This window comes from Anthonomus grandis, chromosome 9, assembly GCF_022605725.1.
Source record: "Anthonomus grandis grandis chromosome 9, icAntGran1.3, whole genome shotgun sequence".
In the NCBI taxonomy this organism is placed as follows: Eukaryota; Metazoa; Arthropoda; class Insecta; order Coleoptera; family Curculionidae; genus Anthonomus; species Anthonomus grandis.
In genome coordinates this window covers 22,334,154-22,357,127 of record NC_065554.1, presented here as the reverse complement: position 1 = coordinate 22,357,127, position 22,974 = coordinate 22,334,154, and the positions used below count along the sequence as shown (strand labels likewise).

The 22,974-nt window shown below is 30.1% G+C and overlaps 1 protein-coding gene across 1 annotated transcript; it reads left to right on the top strand.

Annotated features, from left to right (window-relative positions):
* Nucleotides 1–788: 788 nt before the first annotated feature.
* LOC126740722 (piggyBac transposable element-derived protein 4-like) lies at nucleotides 789–1,562 on the top strand. Its single transcript, XM_050446855.1, has one exon. It carries the CDS (start codon nucleotides 789–791, stop codon nucleotides 1,560–1,562), a length of 774 nt encoding a protein of 257 aa, XP_050302812.1.
* Nucleotides 1,563–22,974: the final 21,412 nt, after the last annotated feature.

Below are 22,974 nucleotides of genomic sequence, written 5' to 3'. Positions count from 1 at the left end.
CAAAAAATATATAGAAACCAAATTGTCCAGAATTAAACTGAGCTTAATAAATATTTTACATTTTAATACAATAATATTTAAAGGTTTATTTTGTTTTTTCCTGATACCATAATTATTTTAATGAGACATTATAAATTTTATCTACTTCTTAAATATGATGTCAGAAATAATCCGCTTAATTGGAACTCTTGAAGTAAAATTTAAAAAAGTAGGAATTATTACAAATTACGCCATCTAGCCCTTTTGTTAGGAAATATAGAGTAGTACTGAGATCGGGCATTTAACCCTTTCGGCCCCAATGGGACAAAAAAAAACCCACCATACATTTCATAACATCTGCTGGGCGCTATCTGTCCCGTTTTTAATGGAAATTGTCATTAGCGGGTATTTTTAAGTTTTAACAACTTTACTAAAATTTGTCCTCGAAGTTTATTTACTTTTATTGTTGAGTCTACAAACCAGCGAATCAAAATTCACAAAGAAAATAAAAAAAGCAGGCGACTTTCACTGATACAGGGGAGATTATGATTACTATTGGCTGCACATTAGTTATGTGTTTCAATAAGGTGCCAAAACTTCGCCATTACTGGTCATCGCATCCATCTTTGGGGTACAAGGCCATATCCAAAAACAGGGGATTGTTTTGACTATCCAAGCTTTATTTCAATAATCCAGTCAAGCCAGAAGGGGCCAGTAAGATTTACTCTGTACAAGAGCTTCTATCTTGCTTCAAATATACGTTTCAGAAATATCGATCTGACAGCACAAGTTAAAGTATTGACGAGAGCATGGTAAGCTTCAAAGGAAGATCTTCACTGAAACAATATATGCCACAAAAACCTGTGAAAAGAGGCATAAAATTATGGTCTAGATGTGATGCCAAAACAGGATATACATACGATGCAAATGTATATTGCGGCAAGGACGACGTTGAAAGGAGCAGAACTTTGGGCCGAACTGTTGTAAAAAAATTATGTGAAACTATACAAAATCCAAACGTAGTTCTGGCCTTTGAGCGATTTTTTACACCAGTCCGTTTGATGGATTCCCTCCAATACCCAGCTGTGGGAACAGCCATTATTATAAGAAAAGACATGCCAAAAAAATTCATTGAAAAACGAAAAGTCTTATCAAATCAAACAAACTCTATTGCGATCAAATGGCAAGATACAAAGCAGGTTATTCTTTTCATTAACTGCCATACCCCTGATATGACCTGTGTGAAGAGAAAAGACAAGACTGGGCAGAGAGTTGACGTACAATGTCCCACTGCTATTGCATACTACAATGAAATCATGGGTGGTGTGGATCTGACTGATCAGATGAGTGCTGTGTATGACTTTGGCAGAAAATCATGCAAATGGCGGAAAAAAGTATTTTATCGACTTTTGATGATTGCTGTTGTTAACAGCTGGGTAATATATAATGACTTACGTCTTACCCAAAAAAAGATACCCTTACTGGAATTTTTATTTACCTTATCAGAGGACCTAATCGAAGAAGGACAACAGCAAACTTCAGTCAAACTTCGAAGAAACAGTTGTGGAAGGTCATCAAAGTGATCAAAAGTAATGAAAGATGTGGGTGGTCACCTTCCAATAGAAACATCGACACGGCGAAGATGTGCTCGTTGCGCTCTTCAGAAAAAACAACGTAGAACCACTACTATTTGTGCAATGTGCGATGTAGGGTTGTACAAGCATTTTTTTGCGCTAAAAAAAAAAATAAAAATATTGAAATACAAAAATGTGTTTTTTGGGCCCCTAGGGATATTTATAACCCACCTAAAAATCTCTCTGGGATATATTTGTCCGACAATTTTTTGCTCTCCCTGTATATATTTTTTTCATTTTAACTAGTATATTATATTGTCAAATAATCTCTTAAAATACCATAGATCGCAAAAACATCCTTAAAATCATTAAAAATAAAATTGGGTCCCAAAGGGTTAAAACAGCTACATTAATCGTGCAAATAAATTTTGAATTGCTAAAATTCAATTTTTTAAGAATTTACACTTATTTTAATGATTACACTTTCAATAGCTCACTTCGGTCATTTGCCCACCTATACATTAGAATCTATATTATGATTAAAAACCCGGTCAAACGTAAAGGTTTCCTTATAGGGTCTAAAGCGTTATTTTTGACATAAAAACTTAAATATGCCAAAAACGTTAATACTTGAAAATGACAGCAGTCAGGCAGTTGAGGAATTGTCTTATTTTTTTATGGCATTTCAGAAAGTAGAATAAATTTCCTATTTTAACACAGTTAAAGAATCGTCAAATTTTTTACATATGAAAAAATTATTAATATTTTTTTGGCAACTGATAATTCTTTCCAGGCACTTCACAGAACTTTCTTATTCATTCCAGGCAGTTAAAAGAAACAGTTTCTTTAAGACATATAAGGTATTTTCTGATTTTTTTTACGCATTTGAAAAAAATCGTTAATTTCTTTCAGGTAGTTGAATAAATTTCTTATTAATTAAGACAATAAAAAAACCGTTAAAATGGACAGTAATAGTTTATGGTCAAGAAATCAATTGTAACATCACCCTATACGCCTACTAGTGTAGTCATGGTAAAGATTGTTCGTAGTATACCGAGCAACATTCCTGTAGGCAAATAAATTTATTATTTTCATGCTTTATGAGTTAGTTCAAACGAGTATGCTTGCAGATGTTTTTTTAACTATAAAGCTTCTTGTATACGCTATAGTATATTGGAGATTATCGAAAATAAATTTGTCCTTTTAGAACCCCGTAATTATTTTTGTCAATTGCTTCATTATTCACAAACAGAATTTATAATTAAAACTTTATTATCTACGAGTAATTTCACTTTTCACAACTCAGTAATCGAAAAGTTCGGCATAAAGAGGCATCAAAGAATAAAGCAAAGTCCAATAATGATTGAGAAATACAACATAGAATAACGACTAAATATTTCTATGAAAGCAGACTAAGTGAAAAACTTACAGCAGGAAATATATCAGACAAGAATGTGGAAAATATTTAAAATATAATTAAGAGATGCATACAAGAGACAATTCGACGAATCAATAGGGAAAAGAACAATAAACTTGGATAACCAAACTCAGCCTTGGTTTGATCTGAAGATTAAAAGGTTGCCTGAGAAAACAAAAAAGTATCTATACTTTACCGTGATATAAGAGTCTTTTTTAAAGAAATTCTTTATCATGTATTCTTATATAAGGTATGCACAAAAATACATTTATTTATTAAAGATGTCTTGGGTTGCAACAGTAATAAAAGAGCAAACCACCTAGTGAATGACAATGATAGATTGTCCCCTTTGAACGTCACTGGATTTAAATAATAAAACCTAAAATGTCAACATCTAATGTTATTTCCAAACAAAGAGTGTCTTTTCATTCGATTTTCTTAAAACGGGAAAAACAGTTTCGAAAAAAGTTCACCGTTTCCAACAATGTAAATTTCAAGCCGTAAAAGGGGCGCGAGATCTTAATAAATCTCGGCAAAGGAGCGCAGACTTTTTTAATATGTCGCTGATAAATTAAAGACTCTGGTTTTACTAGCCGCAATTTCTACGGGTTTGGCACCGAGAGCGGGATTCTCTGGATTAGAATGAGCCGATTTTTTGCGCGAAAGGGTGTTTTTTATTGTCTTCGACGCCGGAAGGAGATTAAGGATAGCGATAAGGAACGTAATACAGAGTGAGAGCAAAACGGGTGGAGAAGTCGCATGGAAATTAGAGGGCGGAGTGGTGCAACTACTATATCAAGTTAAATTTATTACGTTGTATCACTCTATAACACAAATTAGCTACGACCTATATGGAGTACCAATATTTCGGGTATATGCAGAGAATAACCCTATTTGCTGACACAATATATGCTCATAGATTTTTTAAAGCGGAAATTGTCATTTCTTTTTAAATTGTTTTCAAAGACATTTAAATAAAATTTTGTTTTGTTTTATTATATTCCAACAAATTGATTTTTTTTATTTTAAAAACTTTTTTATTTAAATCATTTTAAGCCCTTTTGGTATAGAGATTGTTTTTAAAAGTTTCTGAATGTTTTACGGTACTTGTATTACAAACCAAATTAAAGTAGTAACTTTTTAATCTAAATTTGGAAGTAAGAATATAAATTTTTTTAGTATACACCAATATTTTATTTTTTATACAAATAAATTACAACCATCTTGAAATTCTACTGTTCTATTCAAATGATTTCTGAATCTTTCAAAAATGATTAATTTTGAATTACTTATTCTGACAATAATTATTAAAAATATTATTACATACATTGCCCATTTAAGTGAAGATCGACTGTTTTTTTAGTTCAAATTGGATTCAATTACCATAAAAGTGCTTCCGAAATATCTGGTCACTTGCCAAAAGTAACCGTTGTTTATATTTTTTTGTGTATTTCAAGGAATATATTTGATTCATTTATCATTTGATATATTAAGAGTAATTAAAAGAACTCGTCCATTATCTCCAAGAGACCTCCGTAACTAGAGAAAAAAAAATGAAAACTCCAAGTCTCAGTCTCAAAATGTCTTTTTAATTATTCAGGTGACAGGTTTCGCTAATGAAGCATCATCAGACCTTATAGCTAGATGACCTGCTAAGTACTGGTACTTGCTTCATTAGCGAAACATGTCACCTGAATAATTAAAAAGACATTTTGAGACTGAGACTTGGAGTTTTCATTTTTTTTTCTATATTAAGAGTAAGACAGAGGAAGAAGATATTACCTGTCATTCAACAAATGTAAATTCTCAACTAACACGTCAAGAAGTTAAACATGCGATAACATTTTTCAGAGAACATAAAGATGAATATAAATGGAGAACTGCTAAAAAAGGAAGAAAGCATTCTATAGCAAAAAATTTATGAAATGATTCTAAATATATGAAAACAATAGAACATACCTAAGGAGTAGAACAAAAGCCATATTGTAATTTCGAAATTACAAAAGTATATCGCTGATCAATACAACATACAAGTCTTACAAATATTAGAAAAGAACTGAGAGAGCCAAATGTTATGCACAGATAAGGGATCATCAACGCCATTTAGTGTATCATCAGAACCCCTTCAATATTGTTAATTAATTTTGCCGTATAATATGCAGTTAGCAGAATAGCTTTGAAGCTAATAAAGGGTTTTGCGCCTTAAGATTCAACACTACTGTTGGCTTATGACATAGACACAATGCCTGATTCAGTATTTAGGAGACATATGCGAGAGGTTTTTTACAGCTAAAGGAGGAAGCAGGTAATCTGGGCCTATAATTAAACGAAGAAAAAAGAAATTATATGCTGGTTGCAATGAATCCAAAGCTGTGAATAAGGCAGTGTAAAACCCTTAATAAGCTCAACTTTGAAGTGGTTAAGAAATTTAAATACGTAGGATCGGTAATAACGGATGACAATCTAGTAGAAAATAATGTATTAGCACGTCAGACCTATAAAAGCTAACCAAATAAAATGGGCAGGTTATATAGTAAAATTGGAAAACCACAGATTGATAAAGACAATATTTCTTAAGAGATCAGATGGCTCAAGATCAATGGATAGACCGAGAAAAAGATGGAAGCAGCAAATTTGTCTAGGATGGAAGCTTAAAAGTGGCACAGGATTGTAGGAGATATAGACTCACTCAGAGTTGTAAAGGCAGTGAAAAGAAAAAAGAAGAAGATTTTCAAGTTATTTTTAGTCACATTTGTCATTTATAAAATATATGACTGGAATAGGGGGTATTACTAACTTCGCGATAATAAGGGAGGAAAACATAGATTACTCATTTGATGGAAAAACCTATAATAGGAAGCTAATTTATATGCTGCTGGAAAACTTTAGAAAATAGTATATTGTTTTTCACCAAGTAAAAACATTAGTATTCCAATAAGTTAATTCGAGATATATACAGGCTTAATATATCAAAAAGAAAATTAAAATTAGTTTAAGCGTTTTTGCACGTTATATGTCAAATAAAATGTAGAAAAATTAAAAAAAAACTGAGTTAGGTTAAAAATTAAAAATGTGAATAAAGAGACATTTCTTGACTTAAATATAGTAAAGGTAAAACATATTTAAATCTTCTAATTAAAACTAAGAAAAGAATTTTTAAATATCAAAAATATCGTGTAATTAACTGTATTAAGACTATAAATACAGGAAATTAGGGTATGGTAAAAAAAACTATTAGGGATCTTTATCGTATTCATAAACTTTGTTAATAACTCAATCAAACCACAAATTGAAAGTTGAGTAATTGTTCATTTATCAGAACGTCTTATTGGTGTATATATTCATTTGCAAAAAGCCTTTGATACCATGGACTTTAAACTACTCGCGAAACAGATAAGCTTTTGTGGAACTTATCATGAACTACTACAGTCGTATAAAGAAGGCAGGAAGTATTTTACCATTATAAATAGATAACTCGTCTTCACTGGGTGCCCTTAATTTTCTCTTAAATGCACATACAAAACTTTAAATATCTGCCGATTAAATCAAAATACTTACTGTTCACTGACGACAGTGTCTTTGTATATTCTGCTAAAGATATAGATAAATTAAAAAGGGCTATTGATGATGATCTAGTAAGATACTTGTGATTGAGTGGTTCTGCTACAACCAACTAAGGATGTATATTAAAAAGGCAGTCTACATGATATGTACTCAAGAAGTATATAGTTTTGATACCGTGATTTTGTGTTTTTTTTTCGCCTTGAATACAAGAAAAATAATAAAAAAGTAAAAAGGAACTATCGAGATTTGAGCCTACAGCCTCACTAGAAAACTGGTAATGTTTACTGCGTTGACCGCTAAGCCACACCGTCACAGATTTACAGAGTATTCTGTAAATCTGTGACACCGTTCCTAGACCTGCGATTTACTGCGTGGCCTAGCTGTAGGTTCAAATCTCGATGGTTCCTTTCTACTTTTTAAAAATTTTTCTTGTATTCGAGTTCTATATTATTGTTTTTTATATATTTGTAGCGTCAGTTTTTTTTTAAACCTATAGTATACCATTCAGTGAGTGTGTATAATTGACCCGGTCGATCGTGTTTTAACCGTTTTAAAGTATATTTTACGCTTTACTTTAGGTCTTTTTGTATTTTTTTTTCTCTTTTGTTTATATTATTTTTTAGGTCTGATGATGCTCTTAGGAGCGAAACACGTGTATCCACTTTGACTTTTAAAATAACATTTTCGAGACTGAGATTTTGTGTTCTTGTCTTCTGATTTAATTATATTAAGAATTGAAAATATGGACGACCTCTTTTAATCATATTGTAGTCTCTTTAAGCAAAATGCATGAATTCTTTCAATTATAGTCAAAAAGACAAACGGAACATAAAGCCAGAAATTAAACTAAATGGTATTCTTCTGAAAAGAGTGGAGAAAGACAAATACCTACCTGCCATAATTACAAGTAAAAAGAGTAGTAGGAAACAGCAATATCAGTAAAATAGTTTTTTTATAAGGTGCTATAAGAAGATATATTACTTAAATTAGATTAATAATTTATTTATCCCAGGAAAAGGTTTGCTGATACCTATACACAAAGTGTAATTTCAATACAGATAGCTGCAGTAAAATGCATAATAAGATTTTTACATGTTATACCATTAAATAAGATTCTATTTACCAGTTTTAATTCTTGTGATTCATATGACAATTAAACCTATAATTAAAAGTGTATGAAATTATTTTTATATGCACATTACATTGATTTTGATAAAGCAAGATTCAGAATATTTGCTAATCTATACTGGAGCCAACAAAGCTTATACAGTAATAGGAAATCAACCAACAGCAAAAATGGAGATTGGTCGTGGTATAAGACAATGTTGAATCATATCACTGCTGCTATTCGACCTCTATAGTGAAGCTAATTTTAGGAAAACCCTAGAGGATGAGTAAGTGGGAATATTTATAAATGGAGAAGTAATTATTAATACGAGCTACACTGATAATACCAAAAAACAAAGCTAATCGTAGTTACAAAATTTATACAAGATATGAACCTTGTGAACCTTACTATGGCAAATACCACGAAAGAGAATGTGGCGACGTATAAATATCTAGGAACATGGATAGAATAATTAGGTGACTAAACAAGAGAAATGGGAGCTAGGATAGAGGTAGCCAGATGAACATTTATGAAAATTAAAAAAATATTTACGAGTAAGATATTACATTTAATAGTAAGACATGAAACTTAGGATAAAGATATTGTTCTGTTACGATCTTCCCATAATTTTATATAGAGCTGACACATGGACCCTCAAGAGAAACTACATGAATAAACTACACACCTTTGAAAGATGGTTCTTCTATAGAATGTAGCGTATTTTCTGAACCGATAAAATTAGTAATGGCGAAGTACTGGAGCGGCTGCAGAAGAAGTGTAAGATCATTAACATTATATGAAAAAATAAAGCTTTAGTATCTAGGTCATATACAGAGAGAACAGAAATACACACATCTTCAACTGATAGTCCAGGCAAAGATTTGTGGAAAGCAGAGTATAGGTAAATTCTAGGTGTCCTAGAGAAAGGTCATGGTTTGATTTAAAGCTGCAGTCAACAAGGTCCAGACTGCTGTCATAATAGAAAGATTCTGATATGATAAGTCTATAAAAAGAAGGCAAAGAACAACAAAACATCTGACTCTTCCACCTGATCTAAAAAAAATCCTAACTCTAAAAACTTCAAACGAGATGAAACTCCTTTTTACATAATTCAAGTAAGTAATCTTACTGTTTTTTCTATTCTTCAACAATAATTTGCACTGAAAACTCTAAGAAAATTAAATTCTTTAGACTAACCGATTTTGCAATATACATTCCCTTAGTAATTTATTTTTAAATCTGCTAAACTCGATGGTCCTTAGTAATCTACTTGATCCAGAAAGAAAGCTTTAAAACTTTTTATTTAATTTCTATTGCAAATACACCTGATTAAATATAAATTATGAAAAATTATAAGGTATTTAATTTTTCTTACAAAACAACTGTTTAAACAAAAGAAAAAAACAAATTAACCTAAAATAATTAAATTTCTTGTTGATTGTTGATGTAAACATTGCATTTAATACTGTATAACCAAAAAGTTAATATGTCCTAAATTAGGTCTTAGAGAACACTTTTAATGATGCAACTTTAATAAAAATCTTACAAAAATTCGCAGCTAAATTCCGGCCATTTTTCGCTAACTATCAACTAAGACCTTGATAACAGTGCCGCCGAATTCTTTTCAGAACTTTTTACCTTTCAGGGCTATTCCTCGTCACCTTATAAACGACTTTTAAAGGCGCCCAACAATGCGATTGAACAGGCATAGCAAAAACAAACACTTTTTGCCCGACAAAGGAACCGTTTTCACACAGGTTTGACCCATTTTACTGGCATTTGATCAGACGCATCAATCTTTACCGGGGTGACAGCCTAGTCTGTCGATGCTTTTTGCCCTCCGAATACCTCCCGTGGCGATTTGAGCCTCCTAAACGATTTTTCGATGCTCTGTATACGGATCGTCGGTAATAAATTGCGAAAAACAGGTTAAATCCAAAAAAAAAGAATCTAAAAGTCCATTTTCTAAATTAAAAAGCCGGAGCTTACGATGGAAGCGAGTGAGCCGAAAATGTATACATCATTTTACCATTCCGAGTTCCAAAGGTGGAAAATAAATTTTAATTCTGAAGTGCAATTCCTTAATGCTTTGGCTTTTGCGCGCCAACCATGCAGCTGGTTTTTTTTAGTTCGGATAAGAAGATTTCTTAAGCTCAATTGATAAAACACCTTTTTACAAATGTTTGATTTTTGGTTTTAAGAGAATTTGGCACTAGAGTAAATGTTTGTCATTATTTAAAATATTAGATTTGAGTGCTTATAGTGGTGAGAAATTAGATGCAAGAACAGTACTCTAACTGCTAAGTGTATATTAAACTGTGTATTAAATACACTTAAGTTATACTGTAATTAATTTTTCTATATCAATTTTATATATAAATTATACCGTAATTTGAAAGTCAGCTTTCAAGGGAATTTGATAAATTTTCTCCTCAATTACTTACAAAAGTTTTTTTCTATCTTATTATCACTTTGTGCCTTAATTCACTTACTTTTATTAAAATATGTACAGTATACACTTAAGTTATGCCCAGATTTGTTGACCAATAAAATAAAATATTGATCAGATGTTCATAGCTTAAACCTAAAATTTAGAGGTCTAATATTTCAAAGAGGTTTTTCTTATAATATTTGCAAACTATACACTGTTCAATTTTAACACACTTTAATATTTAAAAAGATATTAAGGTAGCAAATGTTTTGTAAATTTGCCTATTAAAAGCAAAGTGAAGTGCAAATGTGAAAAAGTTAAACGGTATTATTAATATATACATACATGATATTTAAAAGGGTCACGCTTAAGTTGAAAACTTGTATTCTTAACTGTCCTCGAATGAAATATTTTCACTAGTGTAGCTAGTGTTGCATGTTTATAAATTTAAATTAATTACCATAACTAAATGTTATTTATATCATCTGAAATATTCAGGTTCCTTTTACAGAAACTACTCTACTTTCCTCTTTCATGTAGAATGTTCTTAATTGAAACAAAGACACTATTAAAAAGCATAAAAGCTCACAATACTTTAATCCTTTGCTATGATGATAGTAACTTAAAAACATATTCCAGTGTGCCAAATCTATTTTATCTGCTTTTTAGGATAATTTTCTGCTGCTTCCACAAACCAATGTGATTGTCCAAACTTGTATAAAATTCAAAATTTATTATCATTTCTGTTGTAGTAGATGCCTCTTAATAAATAGTAAGCAATTAAATTAATTAAATGCAATTAAAAGTGTACACACTGCATTTAATTAAAAATAAACCTTATTATTTGATTTCTATGTAATTTATTTTCTATTTTAATTTTACTAAATACAATTTGTTCATCACAATAAATTGTACTACACCCTAATTAAATTTTATTTAATTTTCTTTAATTTTCTTGGGGTACTCGAGCTAACAGATTTTGCGAAAAAATACATTTTCTTAGTAACAACTTTTTAAAATTTTGCTAAAATAAAAAAATCTTCAGTCATGTATCTCTCTCAAAAGGTAAACTCCAGGGATGGCTGTGATTTTTTTTTACAGATTACAAGAATTTCATCTCTTATTTTCGATTGCGATTCCTCTCGTATTTTTTATTCTATCCATAATAAAATTTGAACCATGTATATTTAAGTTATGCCTGGAATTAAAGATAATATTATTTAATATCCTTATTCCACTTCAATGTGTGAATAGAACCAAAATTAATAACAAAAGAATTATTACTTGACTTTCTTAAAAATTTTGGTATGAGTGAGTACTAGTGATATCACTGGTAATTATTTATCAATTAACAAAATTAAAATATTAAAAAAACCTTTGTTAAATTGTTACTTTCCTTATATACCTTACACCTTATGCTTAAAACGTTTTTTTTAAATAAAAATGCATAATACATAAAATAACGTTATGTCTTGCAGGAAAAATTGTGAAAGCATCAGATTTTTTGACCAAAAAGTTTGTGTGTTTTTTTACAAAAAAGAAAACGTAAATAGATAAAAAAATTTACCCCTTGAATTTTCCTAAAATTCTATGTTTGTATCTACCTTAATATATGTGTACATTAGTAATTATTGTAATTAAATCGAAAAAATCCCTAATTTCTTTTGATTTATTATCATTTAGTCAAATCTGCAAAAAAAATAGAAATCCGTTGACTTTTGTACCTGATCTAAAAGGAAAAGCCTGAATTTAAAGACTTAAGATCCAATCGATTCTTACATAACTCCAGCTGAAGCGATTCTGACTATAATTATATTTCTATATGTTTACACAACATTTGTTTTATACAAAGTTTATTAAAGTTAAAGTAATTTTTCATTAACTCTCTATTTTATTCATACCTTAATATTCATTTTCTGTCTATAATAAAGTGTGTATGATATCCATTTAAGTTATGCCCTGTAATCAAATAATGTAATATATGAGTACGTTAAATGTACACATAGAAGCAGAATATAATATCATTAAAATAATGAAATCCATTAAATCTTCTTCCCCTTGTAAAGTAATATGGCTAGTAATTATTTTAATTTATTTCAAAACTTAAAATTAATAAAAAATTACCAATGCTTTATTAAATTTTATATTATTTACATGCTATAAAAGGAAAAGCCTTACTTTAAGGATATAATCTTAGTGTTAAATTATTTTAACATCTATCAAGGTTATTCTTTTAAAATTAATATCCTATCTGTGTTATGCCTTGCAGAAAAAAAAATGTTAAATTTGACCAATTGAATATATGTCAAAAATCAAAAATGCGCTCGGAATTTATGTTTTAAGTTCCAAAAAATCAAATTATTTGACCCAAAAAATTATGTAGGAAAGTGCAATAATCCATTTACAAAAAATGTTTAACCATTGTATTCTCTTAGCCTGCGTTATTTGTATCTATTTTAGTATTAATATATTTGTAAAGAAAATAGAGATAATAAGATAAATTATTTCATTGACAATATATTGTAATTTATCAAAAAGTATATACAAGATACATTGAAGTTATCAATGTAATAAAAATCTATAATAAGTAAAAAAATTACACTCTTCCAGCGAAAATGGAAAACTGTTCAACCCTCTGTCCGATCCATGAATAAAAGTCTAATCCTATGAATGTAGGGTTAAATTTCTTCCTACATACCCAAGATACGAATTTTTATTAAGACGTACCCTATATACGTTTAAGTTATGCGCTGCCATAAAAAAATTATATCGAACAAAAATTATTACTGACATTCTTAATCATGCTTTAATTTCTGTTTCATTTGTACAGTCTGCCAACACCAAAATAATAAGAAGCTATATTCCAGAACCTTATCCTTGATACTTTCTTACTTCTCATCATTATTTTCTTCTATATAGTTAAATAATTCCTCTAGCTGGTCTTGATAAAGACCATCAGTTTGGTCAACATTAGTTTGTCATCACTGCTTTTTACTGATAATTCATCCTAATAACTTTTTCTTACTTATCTTTTTTCTGCACTATCTCAGCTTTTTAATATATATATTAATAACAAGGCTCATCTTATTTTTTTCGTTGATCTTAACAAATTTACTGCAGTATATAAATTTATTGAATCGAATAATATGATTTCCACCACTCAATCTGGTTTCAAAAAAGATGTTAGTACTTCTACGGTCTTCAGTAAGGCTTTTGATCTATTAAGTTATAAATTATTTCTAGCAAAACTACCTACAATGCTTTGGTTTTTCTGGCGATACTCTAAGTCTTCTGGACTGGAGGATTATTACTATAATCGACACAGCTGTGTCAAAATCGAACAATTCAATGATACGTTACTATTGACTTTTAGGCCTATTAACAAATGAGTGTCTCAGGAATCCATACTTTCACAAATATTCAACTTTAAAACAATATGCAGATGATTCTTAAATATATATTCCAATACCTTTTTAGAAACCTTTTTAATTTGATTTAAACATTTAGACCCAACCACTAACAATGATTTTGTCGTATATATAGGTACAAGGGGGGCTTTTAAGCGCTCTTTTAAACATGTAGCTGTGCAAATATAGTCTTTCAAAGAAATAGCATTATCTTTGAAGGCGTTTTCCAAACATGTCAAATCATACTAGCAGAACAAACTATTCATGTTTCATAATATATGTATTATCTGTATTGCTTCTTAAAAAATAACATCTTAGCACTATAAGCTTTATTTGTTCTCCTGTTGTCTCCGTCTTTCCACCTAATACCCTATGGTTTGGTGAACACTACTACTTTTATTAAAATCCAAAGAAAACTAAATGAATTTCAAGTGTTTTACATCTTGTATTATGCGAACTTTACACGCTCTATATTACTTAGTAATCTGTTTTTTAATTTATATTACATATTGATGATTGACGTTACATTATTTAATAAAATGCTTATCATATACACATGAGTTATGCCCTAGGAGTCTAAAATATACACCTATAATCGTTACTTTCTTAATATAATATTTAAGGAATAAATAGTTGAAAACTTATTTAGTTAGAGAACTAGTTATGCCCAAGCACTTTAGAAAATTATTTATTCATTCTAAGTTTGTTAAAATGGTATTTTATGCAATAAAACAAAGTTCTTTGCCTTAAGTCTAAGCAACAAAATTGTAGATTTTCCTTATTTAAGTCCCCGTTAATTACGAGCATAAATGTATTCAGTGAGAAACCGCCCGATGGCTGCTACTCAAAAGCAATTAACGAAGCACTGGCAACCTTATATGACTTTAAACCAGCCAACCAACTTGGTAGTTGTAGTTATAAATGCAAAAATCTATTTAGAAGGCGCACGTATGTACGGACTCATTTCCGAACTGCTTATTTCTTAATTTCCTTCTAACGTGTAAGTATTTTAATTAAGGTAGAAACGGGCGGTTATTTGTTTGTCGAGTTGATTAAGTTCTTAAGACGTCTCGCTTATGTGATCCAATGCTATTCAGAATGTACAGTTTTCGGAATTGCTAATTAACTTTAAAATTGTTTTATCCAAGACATGTTAAGAATAAAACTTCTTGACGTCACATTTTTATTATCACTTTTTTTTTGCTGTTAGTAATACTTTCTACAATACAATATTTTCTTCACATTTGCTTTTATTGTATATATGAGTTTTTTTATAAAGAAATTAAAAAAAAAATCGATGATCGTCGAATCGGGTCGTCGCATGTCTTGTCGCAAGGTCAAAGAGTTTTCATAAGTAGGATAATCCTCTAAAAGAGTAAAAGAACTAAGTAAAATGTAAGTTTTTTTATAAAGAATACTCTTGGGCTTTTGTCGATTTTCTTTTCTAATAAGAAAGTAATAAATAATTTAGTCGTATCATTTCATGGCTCGCATCTTTTTAGGCTATGAACATTGGCAATAGGGACACGTTTTATTGATTTTATTTTTTTTTGTGGTTTTAAATTTTAGCACTAAAGAAATATATATTGCAGGGAATTAAAAACAATCATTTAGATATTAAAACACGTATTTTTTTAAGTATATTCTGTGACATAAGAAGATAGTTCAAACCTTTTCAACTATTTTTTGTTCGATTAAGTATTGCTATTCATCATGTTTATGATAATATTCATTTCCTTATTTTACACAATTTGTATTTATGTATTTTTGCTTTTAAAAAGTGGCAAGTCAAGTAGCATTATATACGTGAATAAGTATATCAATTAGAATTTTAGTAAGTAAAAATATATATTACATAAAATATGTAAATTTATTAAACTTATATAATAAATAAATAAACTATAAGCAACAAAAATTTTAGTTATTAGTACCTTAAGGTAATATAAGAATAAATGTATAAAATTGGAAATTTTTTCGTATCGCATTATTATTTCCACACTATTGTAAGGGATCATTTGAAAATTGTGATTTTCTAGTAACGTTTACCTAATTTTAAATAAAAAAACCTATTTTTACTACCGTTTTTGTTAAAATGTGGTTCATAGGCATTTAAGTTATGCCTTAAGTAGTCCTTCTCGAAATTATCCGTTTATGTTAGAAACAACAAAAAATTAAGAAAATAATTTATCACCAAGAAAACATTCTCCCCTTTATAAATTTTGCAGAATATTCACTTTTGCTTATATGAAGTTTAAATTAGATGGATTTTACGTATTGTTTGTTGTAGCAAGTCAAATATTATGAAGGGGTACTGTACAACTTTCAGTATTTACTATCTTAGACCCCTTAAATTTCTCACTTCTCTATTTGTATATAAATATATTCGAAAACCAATCCATATATAATCTATTCACTTCTAAGATTAAAATATTAATAAAAAAATTAAACTTTTTTTTTGTATTATGTTTTATTTGTATACTACTCTCTAAATTACTTAAAACAGAGTTTTTAGCAATGTAGTTTACCCAATTACACATATACACCAGACTGAGTTAAAAATTAATCCTCCTGAATTAATTAAGTCTGGATCAATTTAAAGTTATATTTTTCTGTTATAGTTTCCATAGTTTCATACAAAATGCTATTACTATCCTTTATAATACATCAGACTAAGATGAGGATATAGATATAGAAATTAAACCTTTTCACTGTTTTTCTGTATCAAATATTTGCAAAAGTGCCCTGAATTATATAGAAAATATGTTTTTCTGCTTTAAATTACATTATTATATAGAAAAAACATTACTTTATTACCATTTAGTAGACTCAAGTGGAGATATAATTTTTTTTCCTATATAATTTTGTAATTTGTTTCTATGATTTGAATCAACTTGAAAAATTTCCTATTTCAATGATAGCTTACACAAGAACACAAAAAAATTTCATTTTACGAAACTTTTTTTTTTAATTTCTTAGACTGAAAAAAGGATATATATAGATCAAAACATTTAACTTTATTATATTTTAACTTTTTTATTTTTTTCTATACGTATTAGTGCAATTTTCATTAAAATGTAAACAATAGGCATTTAGGTTATGCTAAAAGTTTGTTTTAATTTTGAGAAAACGGGTTTTCACCTTATGTTTCTGCTTTATACCCTTAATTTCCGCAAAATTTTCCCTTTTGCTAGCATAAAGTGCAAGTAAGAGGGCTTTTTTTCCAATTTTTGTCATAACAGGTAAAAATATTATAAAGATCTATTATATAATTCTTAGTACTTATTTTTTTTTAGATCCTTAAAATCCTCCATTTCTGTACATGCACAAATTAGAAAATAATTTTGTAGATACCAAGTCTACCACTTTCGATTTTGGGATATACCTACAATATAGACATTAAACTTTTCTTTTGTATCATTATTTCATTTATATACCTAGTACTGCCTGATTTAGTGTTGTATAAGTTGTGTTTTTCTTGTATCTTTTTCGTAGCTACATAGAAAATACATTTTGTTAACCTCTTTTATGATACAAAAAACGGAGATGGGAATATCGATATGATAAATAAACCTTTTTACTTTTTTTCATATCAAAAGTTAGTTCAAATACTAATATCTGAATTATTTGAAGATATTTCAGATGTGTTTCTCTGGTTTGGTTTATATATTAATACAAAAAATTTATTTTTTATTAAAATTCTTTATAATACCTTAAACTGTGAGAAGGATGCAGAAAGATGAAAAAAATTACCTTTTTAAATTTTTTTGTATCATCTTTTCACCTTTTAATTCCTAATATAGCTGCGTCTTTTACATTTTATTAAAGTGTGGATAATAAGCATTTAAGTTATACCATAAGTTACTTATTGCGAGCTTATTCTTTTATGTTTTATTTTTGCTTTTTACTCTAATTTCGCAAAATATTTCCTTTTGCTTAAATGAAGATTAAAATATTGTAATAGGTGATGTATTTATTATAAGGGATTACTATATAATTTTTAGTATTTAGGCTTTTAAAATTCTCAATTCTATACATGGACAAATTTGAAAACAACTGTATAGATACAAAGTCAACCGCTTCATAGATTATTCTGCATATACAGGGTGTTTCTTAACCTATACGCATAGAGCATCCCTAATCCAAGAGTTGCAGACAGCAGCTAATTCAGGTTGTAGTCGAATTTCCTCGGCGGCAGCAAATAGCCGATTTCTTAATTCTTGTTCATTGTCAACTTCGGTTACATACACCAGAGATTTTAGGTGGCCCCAAAAATTAAAGTCAAGCGGATTAAGGTGGGGTGATCGAGGAGGCCATCCAATTGGACCACCTCGGCCTATCCATCGTTCGGGGCACATTCGATCCTAATTCATTCGACACAAATTCTGCCTAATGTGAAGAGGGATTTCTTCAAGGAGTACCGGCAAATTGCGTCGCAAGAATTGTAAATAAAGAGCACCAGTTAGACGATTATCCAAAATGAACGGGCCAATAAGTATTCCGTTTACAATTCCAGCCCACACATTTACTGAAAATCGTTGTTGAAAGTTAATGTTCGCCGAATGTCATGTGGATTTTCAACTGCGCAAAAATGCGTGCTGCGGAAATTCCGTGTGAAAATTGCCTCATCCGTAGCTAAAATGTTCCTGGTAAAGTTTGGGTTTAACTGCTGCTGATGTAACAACCACTCGCAAAAGTTTACTCGAGGTGCATGATCCCTTGGAAGTAAAGCTTGTACCCTTTGGACGTGAAATGGATACAGTAATTCATGCCTTAAAATTCGCTAAACTGTGACTGGTGATAATCCAAAATGCGTTGCAATTGTTCTTGGGCTTATGTCAGGATGCTCTTCGATGATATCTAAAATCAAATTCTCCAGATTTAAAATGCGCCTAGGTCTAATGGCTCCACCATGTTGCCCTGGCCTCGGCCGCAAATTTCCAGTTTTTTTGCCCCGCTGAACCACACGCAAAAAAGCTTCACGCGACGGATGATACCTATGAGGAAACCTTTGTGCATAAAAATTAGCTGCAGCCACACTGTTTTGTCTTGATTCCCCGTATGCCAGTAACATGTCCATTAGTTCCTCATTTGAAAAATTATGCGGCATAATTTTAATAAAAAACGAAATACGACCACAACTGTATCAACTGATAGCAAAGTAGGTACTACTAAACATATATCATCCGGACTTGTTTACTTCTTAATTTGAAAACAAAATTTCACCTGATAAAGTTATTACATTTTTGTGAAAATCAAAGAATTATCTCAGAAACTAAAAATATTTTACTTAATTTTTTTTTCATTATCAGTTATTATTTATCATTAGCAATAATTTCCCAAGTTTATGCGTATAGGTTAAAAAACACCCTGTATTGTTTAAGAAAAAGAAAATATTTCAGTCAGAATATAATAATGTAGCTCCAAAAACCGTTCTTTAATATTACCATTACGTGGCGATATTTTAATAACATCCGTATAATGTAACAAAAGGGGTCCAATTTTCAAAAAAAATCCCCGTGAAAACAGCCATTATTATTCAACCCTCCCATAATATTCAAAACATCTGCCACCACGACCCCACCCTTGGGCAGAACCTTTTTTTCTCTACCTGTCATATCTTCATATATAAAATGACACGGTCACAATAGCCTCCCTGTAGATCATCCAACTCAGTAATTAAGTGTGAATTTTTATAAAAGGAAAAAAACATTGTGGAACTAAAAGGCATATTTTAGGGTACCGCCTCGGGAATTAGGGATCTTAAACCCGGTTGGAACAGACAGGTTTTTGATGGGTGATGCCCTTAAGTGATTTTTAATACCTTAATTTAAGAAAAAACGGTCAAAAAAGAGATAAAGCATCTTGGAAAAATCATAGAACAGGACAAGACTAAATTTAAAAGATTTTTTTTGAAGCTAATATAGATGAAAAAGTGAAACAATCCTTCATATCTTGTTCAATTTACTGAAATAGGTCAGAAAAATGTGCCACATTATCTTACTGTTGATTGAATATTTGGTAATCCAAATATTCAATCAACGATCCTACTCACCACAAGATTCATATTATGGATTGGTGCGAAGAAAGACCTGATTTACGTTTTATTGAACACGTTGTATCTTTAATGGTTCGTTTACTAAAAATGATTATTTTTTTTACTTTAATTTTGATCCGTATAATTTGTTCTCAGTTACCATGCACAAACGGACATGCCTTTATATAAAACAATAATTATATTATAAAAAAATTTAAGAGTAAGGACACGCCTATCACCGCCCTACTTCCCACTTTAGTTTCCTCATTATATAAGCATTTCCGGTGAATTTGGTCAACGAAACAGGTTAAAGTTTGAAATGGGTGGAACGATACACCCATAACTTTCAGTAGAAGGGGGGCTCCATAAAGCGTGAATTATTTCGGTAAATAATGGCGGTCTGGTTCTATTGTTTTCAACTTTAACGGACCATAGTACAAAGTATTAGTTGGAATTTGTGAGTGTCTAAATACATAAGCGAAACTATAAATTATGTAAAAACGAGTGGGATTTATTATATAATGTGCTGAGAATATTTGGTGTTGTGCCAATTTATTCAAATTAGTTAAATGTTCTTACAGAATAAGAATAAGCGTATTTAAACTTTCAAAGGCATCTAAATTGCCTTTCATTACTTGCAATATGTTATAAAATGTTCAAGACACAATTAAAAATTAAATACATTTACTTCTTTTATATTTTGGTGAACAATAAATGTTAAAAATAATCCTAGTTTTTTTATATTTGAGAGACGAGGCAAGTATTGCTATGTATGTAATATTATTTTGACATTTTTGTTATTTAAAGGTGTAATCTTTGCTGAGTTTTATTTTAGCAGTGAGATAAAGTCAGTGCAACAATACTGCAAACATTTCATATATATGTTTAAGTATAAACAATGATACGAAATGTGGTAGAAAGATCTAGAATTTGGAAGCAATTTATTCAAGAAACTACATTTTTTTACTTAAAATTAAGATTCAGTTGCAAGAAAAAAATTACAAAAATTTTAAATTTTCAGGAAATTGTCATCAATATTAATATTAATTTGAAAGTAATTTTTTACCTCAAACCTATATTAAACAAAAGTCATTTACCTTGAAGGTATGGTGCCAAAAAGAAAGATATTTCAATTTGTATATTTCCCATAGTTTTTGTACGTATAACTACTTTAAAACTATGAAATTTTTTATTTAATCTTCAATTTTTTAAATACATTATTTAGGATTTATTTGACACATTGCTGAAGTTAAATGTGAAGTATGTGTGAAGAATTATGTGCTTAGGAGGTGCTAAGGAGTGCTTAATTTTCATAATTTATATGATTCCAAATCAAGAGACGTCTCACCTCCAAATAGTAGTAACTATATCTCTACAGCAGCTACTAACTCATATAGTAATGTATTAAAATCGAGTTCTGTTCTTCTTATCAAAAACAATCGCGGAAACGGTCAGGACAATATCTTGGCTGAAATAGCACATTCAATCAATCCAGGGGATATAAAGGCTTGTATTAATAACACCAGGAAAATACGTGGGGGTGTTGCTGTCCATTGTCAGGATGATAAATTGTTACAGGTTTTAAAAACCTCTCTTAGTACTACAGTAGGAGACAAATACAAAATTGATGAAGCTCTAAAATACAATCCAAGGTTACTTGTAAGGGATGTGCGATTGGAGGGATTGGAAACACCTGAGCAGATAATCAATAACACCACTGCTTTAAATGATAACTTGGAGGCTGTTTCCTCTGAAATCAGGTTTATTATCAAGTTAAAGCACTCGAATAACATATATGACTTGGTAATTGAAGTCTCCCCTACGGCTCGGGAAATGCTTCTCAAAAAGGAATTTATTTTTATTGGATGAAGGAAATCTAAAATTGAGGACTATTTACGTGTTACTAATTGCTACCGTTGCTGTGGATACGGCCACACAAGTAGGAACTGTAGGGAGCGCAAAGATATCTGTCCCAAATGTAGTAAGGACCATAATCTGAAAGAGTGTAAGTCCAGTGAGAAGAGTTGTATAAATTGTGTTAGACTAAACAAGCAAAATAGGCATAAATCACCTATCGATCATACCGCTTATAACAAGGATTGTCCGGTATATGTAGGTTATCTTTCGAAACTAAGATCTAAAATTAATTATAACTGTTGATTTCTGTTTCTTTTTTCTTAAATGGTTTAAAATGCGCCTTCTTTGTTTAATATTGCCAATACAAATGTTAAATCTATTTTGCTTAGCATTGCAGAGCTTAATAATTTAGTAACTGATGTATTTGATGTTATAGGAGTATCTCATCCAATAATGTATCTTTACTCGGCTATTCATTTTATAGGAAAGATAGAGTTAACAGGAGAGGTAGTAGTGTGGGGGTTTATGTGAGGTCCGCCATTCCATTTGAGATTGTCAACGTCGAGATCGATGTAAGTTTTGACTTTATTTTTCTAAAACTAAAACTAAATATCTCTAGTGTAGCATTGATTTTGATTTATTGTCGTCCCCACACAAGGGTTACTAACATTATTGAATTTTTTGATGAATACATTCCTAATTTGCTTACTTTTTATGACTTTTCAATTATAATAGGTGACTTTAATATTGACATGCTTAAGCCAAATTTATTATTCAATGTTCTGGATGCTCACGGATTCAATCAACTTATAAATGAGCCTACACGTATAACTAACTTATCAGCTACATGTCTTGATCCAATTTTTATAAGTTGCAGAAATATTTGTTACAATAGTGGCACTATAATTTCAAATATAAGTGACCATAACTATATGTCATTCTGTACTTTAGATATAAAAATGGAAAAACCGAAGCAAAAAATTATTAGTCTCCATTGTTTTAAGAATTTTAATTTAATTAATTTCGAAACTGATTTGCAAAATATTGCTTGGGACCACTTATTTTACATTAAAGATATAAACGAAAATGTTTTATTCTTGCAAAATAACATAACTTTCTTATTTAACATACATGCCCCACTTAAACAAATTAGAGTTAGTAAGAAGCCAGCTCCATGGCTAACAGATAACTTAAAATTAATTCTTAAGGAAAGGGATAGAGCACTTACGAAATATAAACAATGTAAGACACCTGAAAATTGGAGTCTTTACAGGGATAGACGTAATTTTTCCCTTGCATCCATCAGTCGTGAAAAAGCGGCATATCTACACCAGTTGGAAGCTGTCAAATCTCGTAAGGGACTTTGGAAAGGTTTAGGTAACTTAAATATTAAAACAGAATCGCAACTACCAATTGAGCTAGGTCAGCCCAGTACAATTAATGACTATTTCATAAGCATTTTCAATAAGTCAAATGCTTGTCTTAACAAAATTAACTATTACCAAAACCATAAGTTTTGCGCAGATCACACCTTTCATTTTGCCCTGGTGGACCAGATTACTGTTTCTAAAGTCATTGATGATATTAAATCCAATGCAGCTGG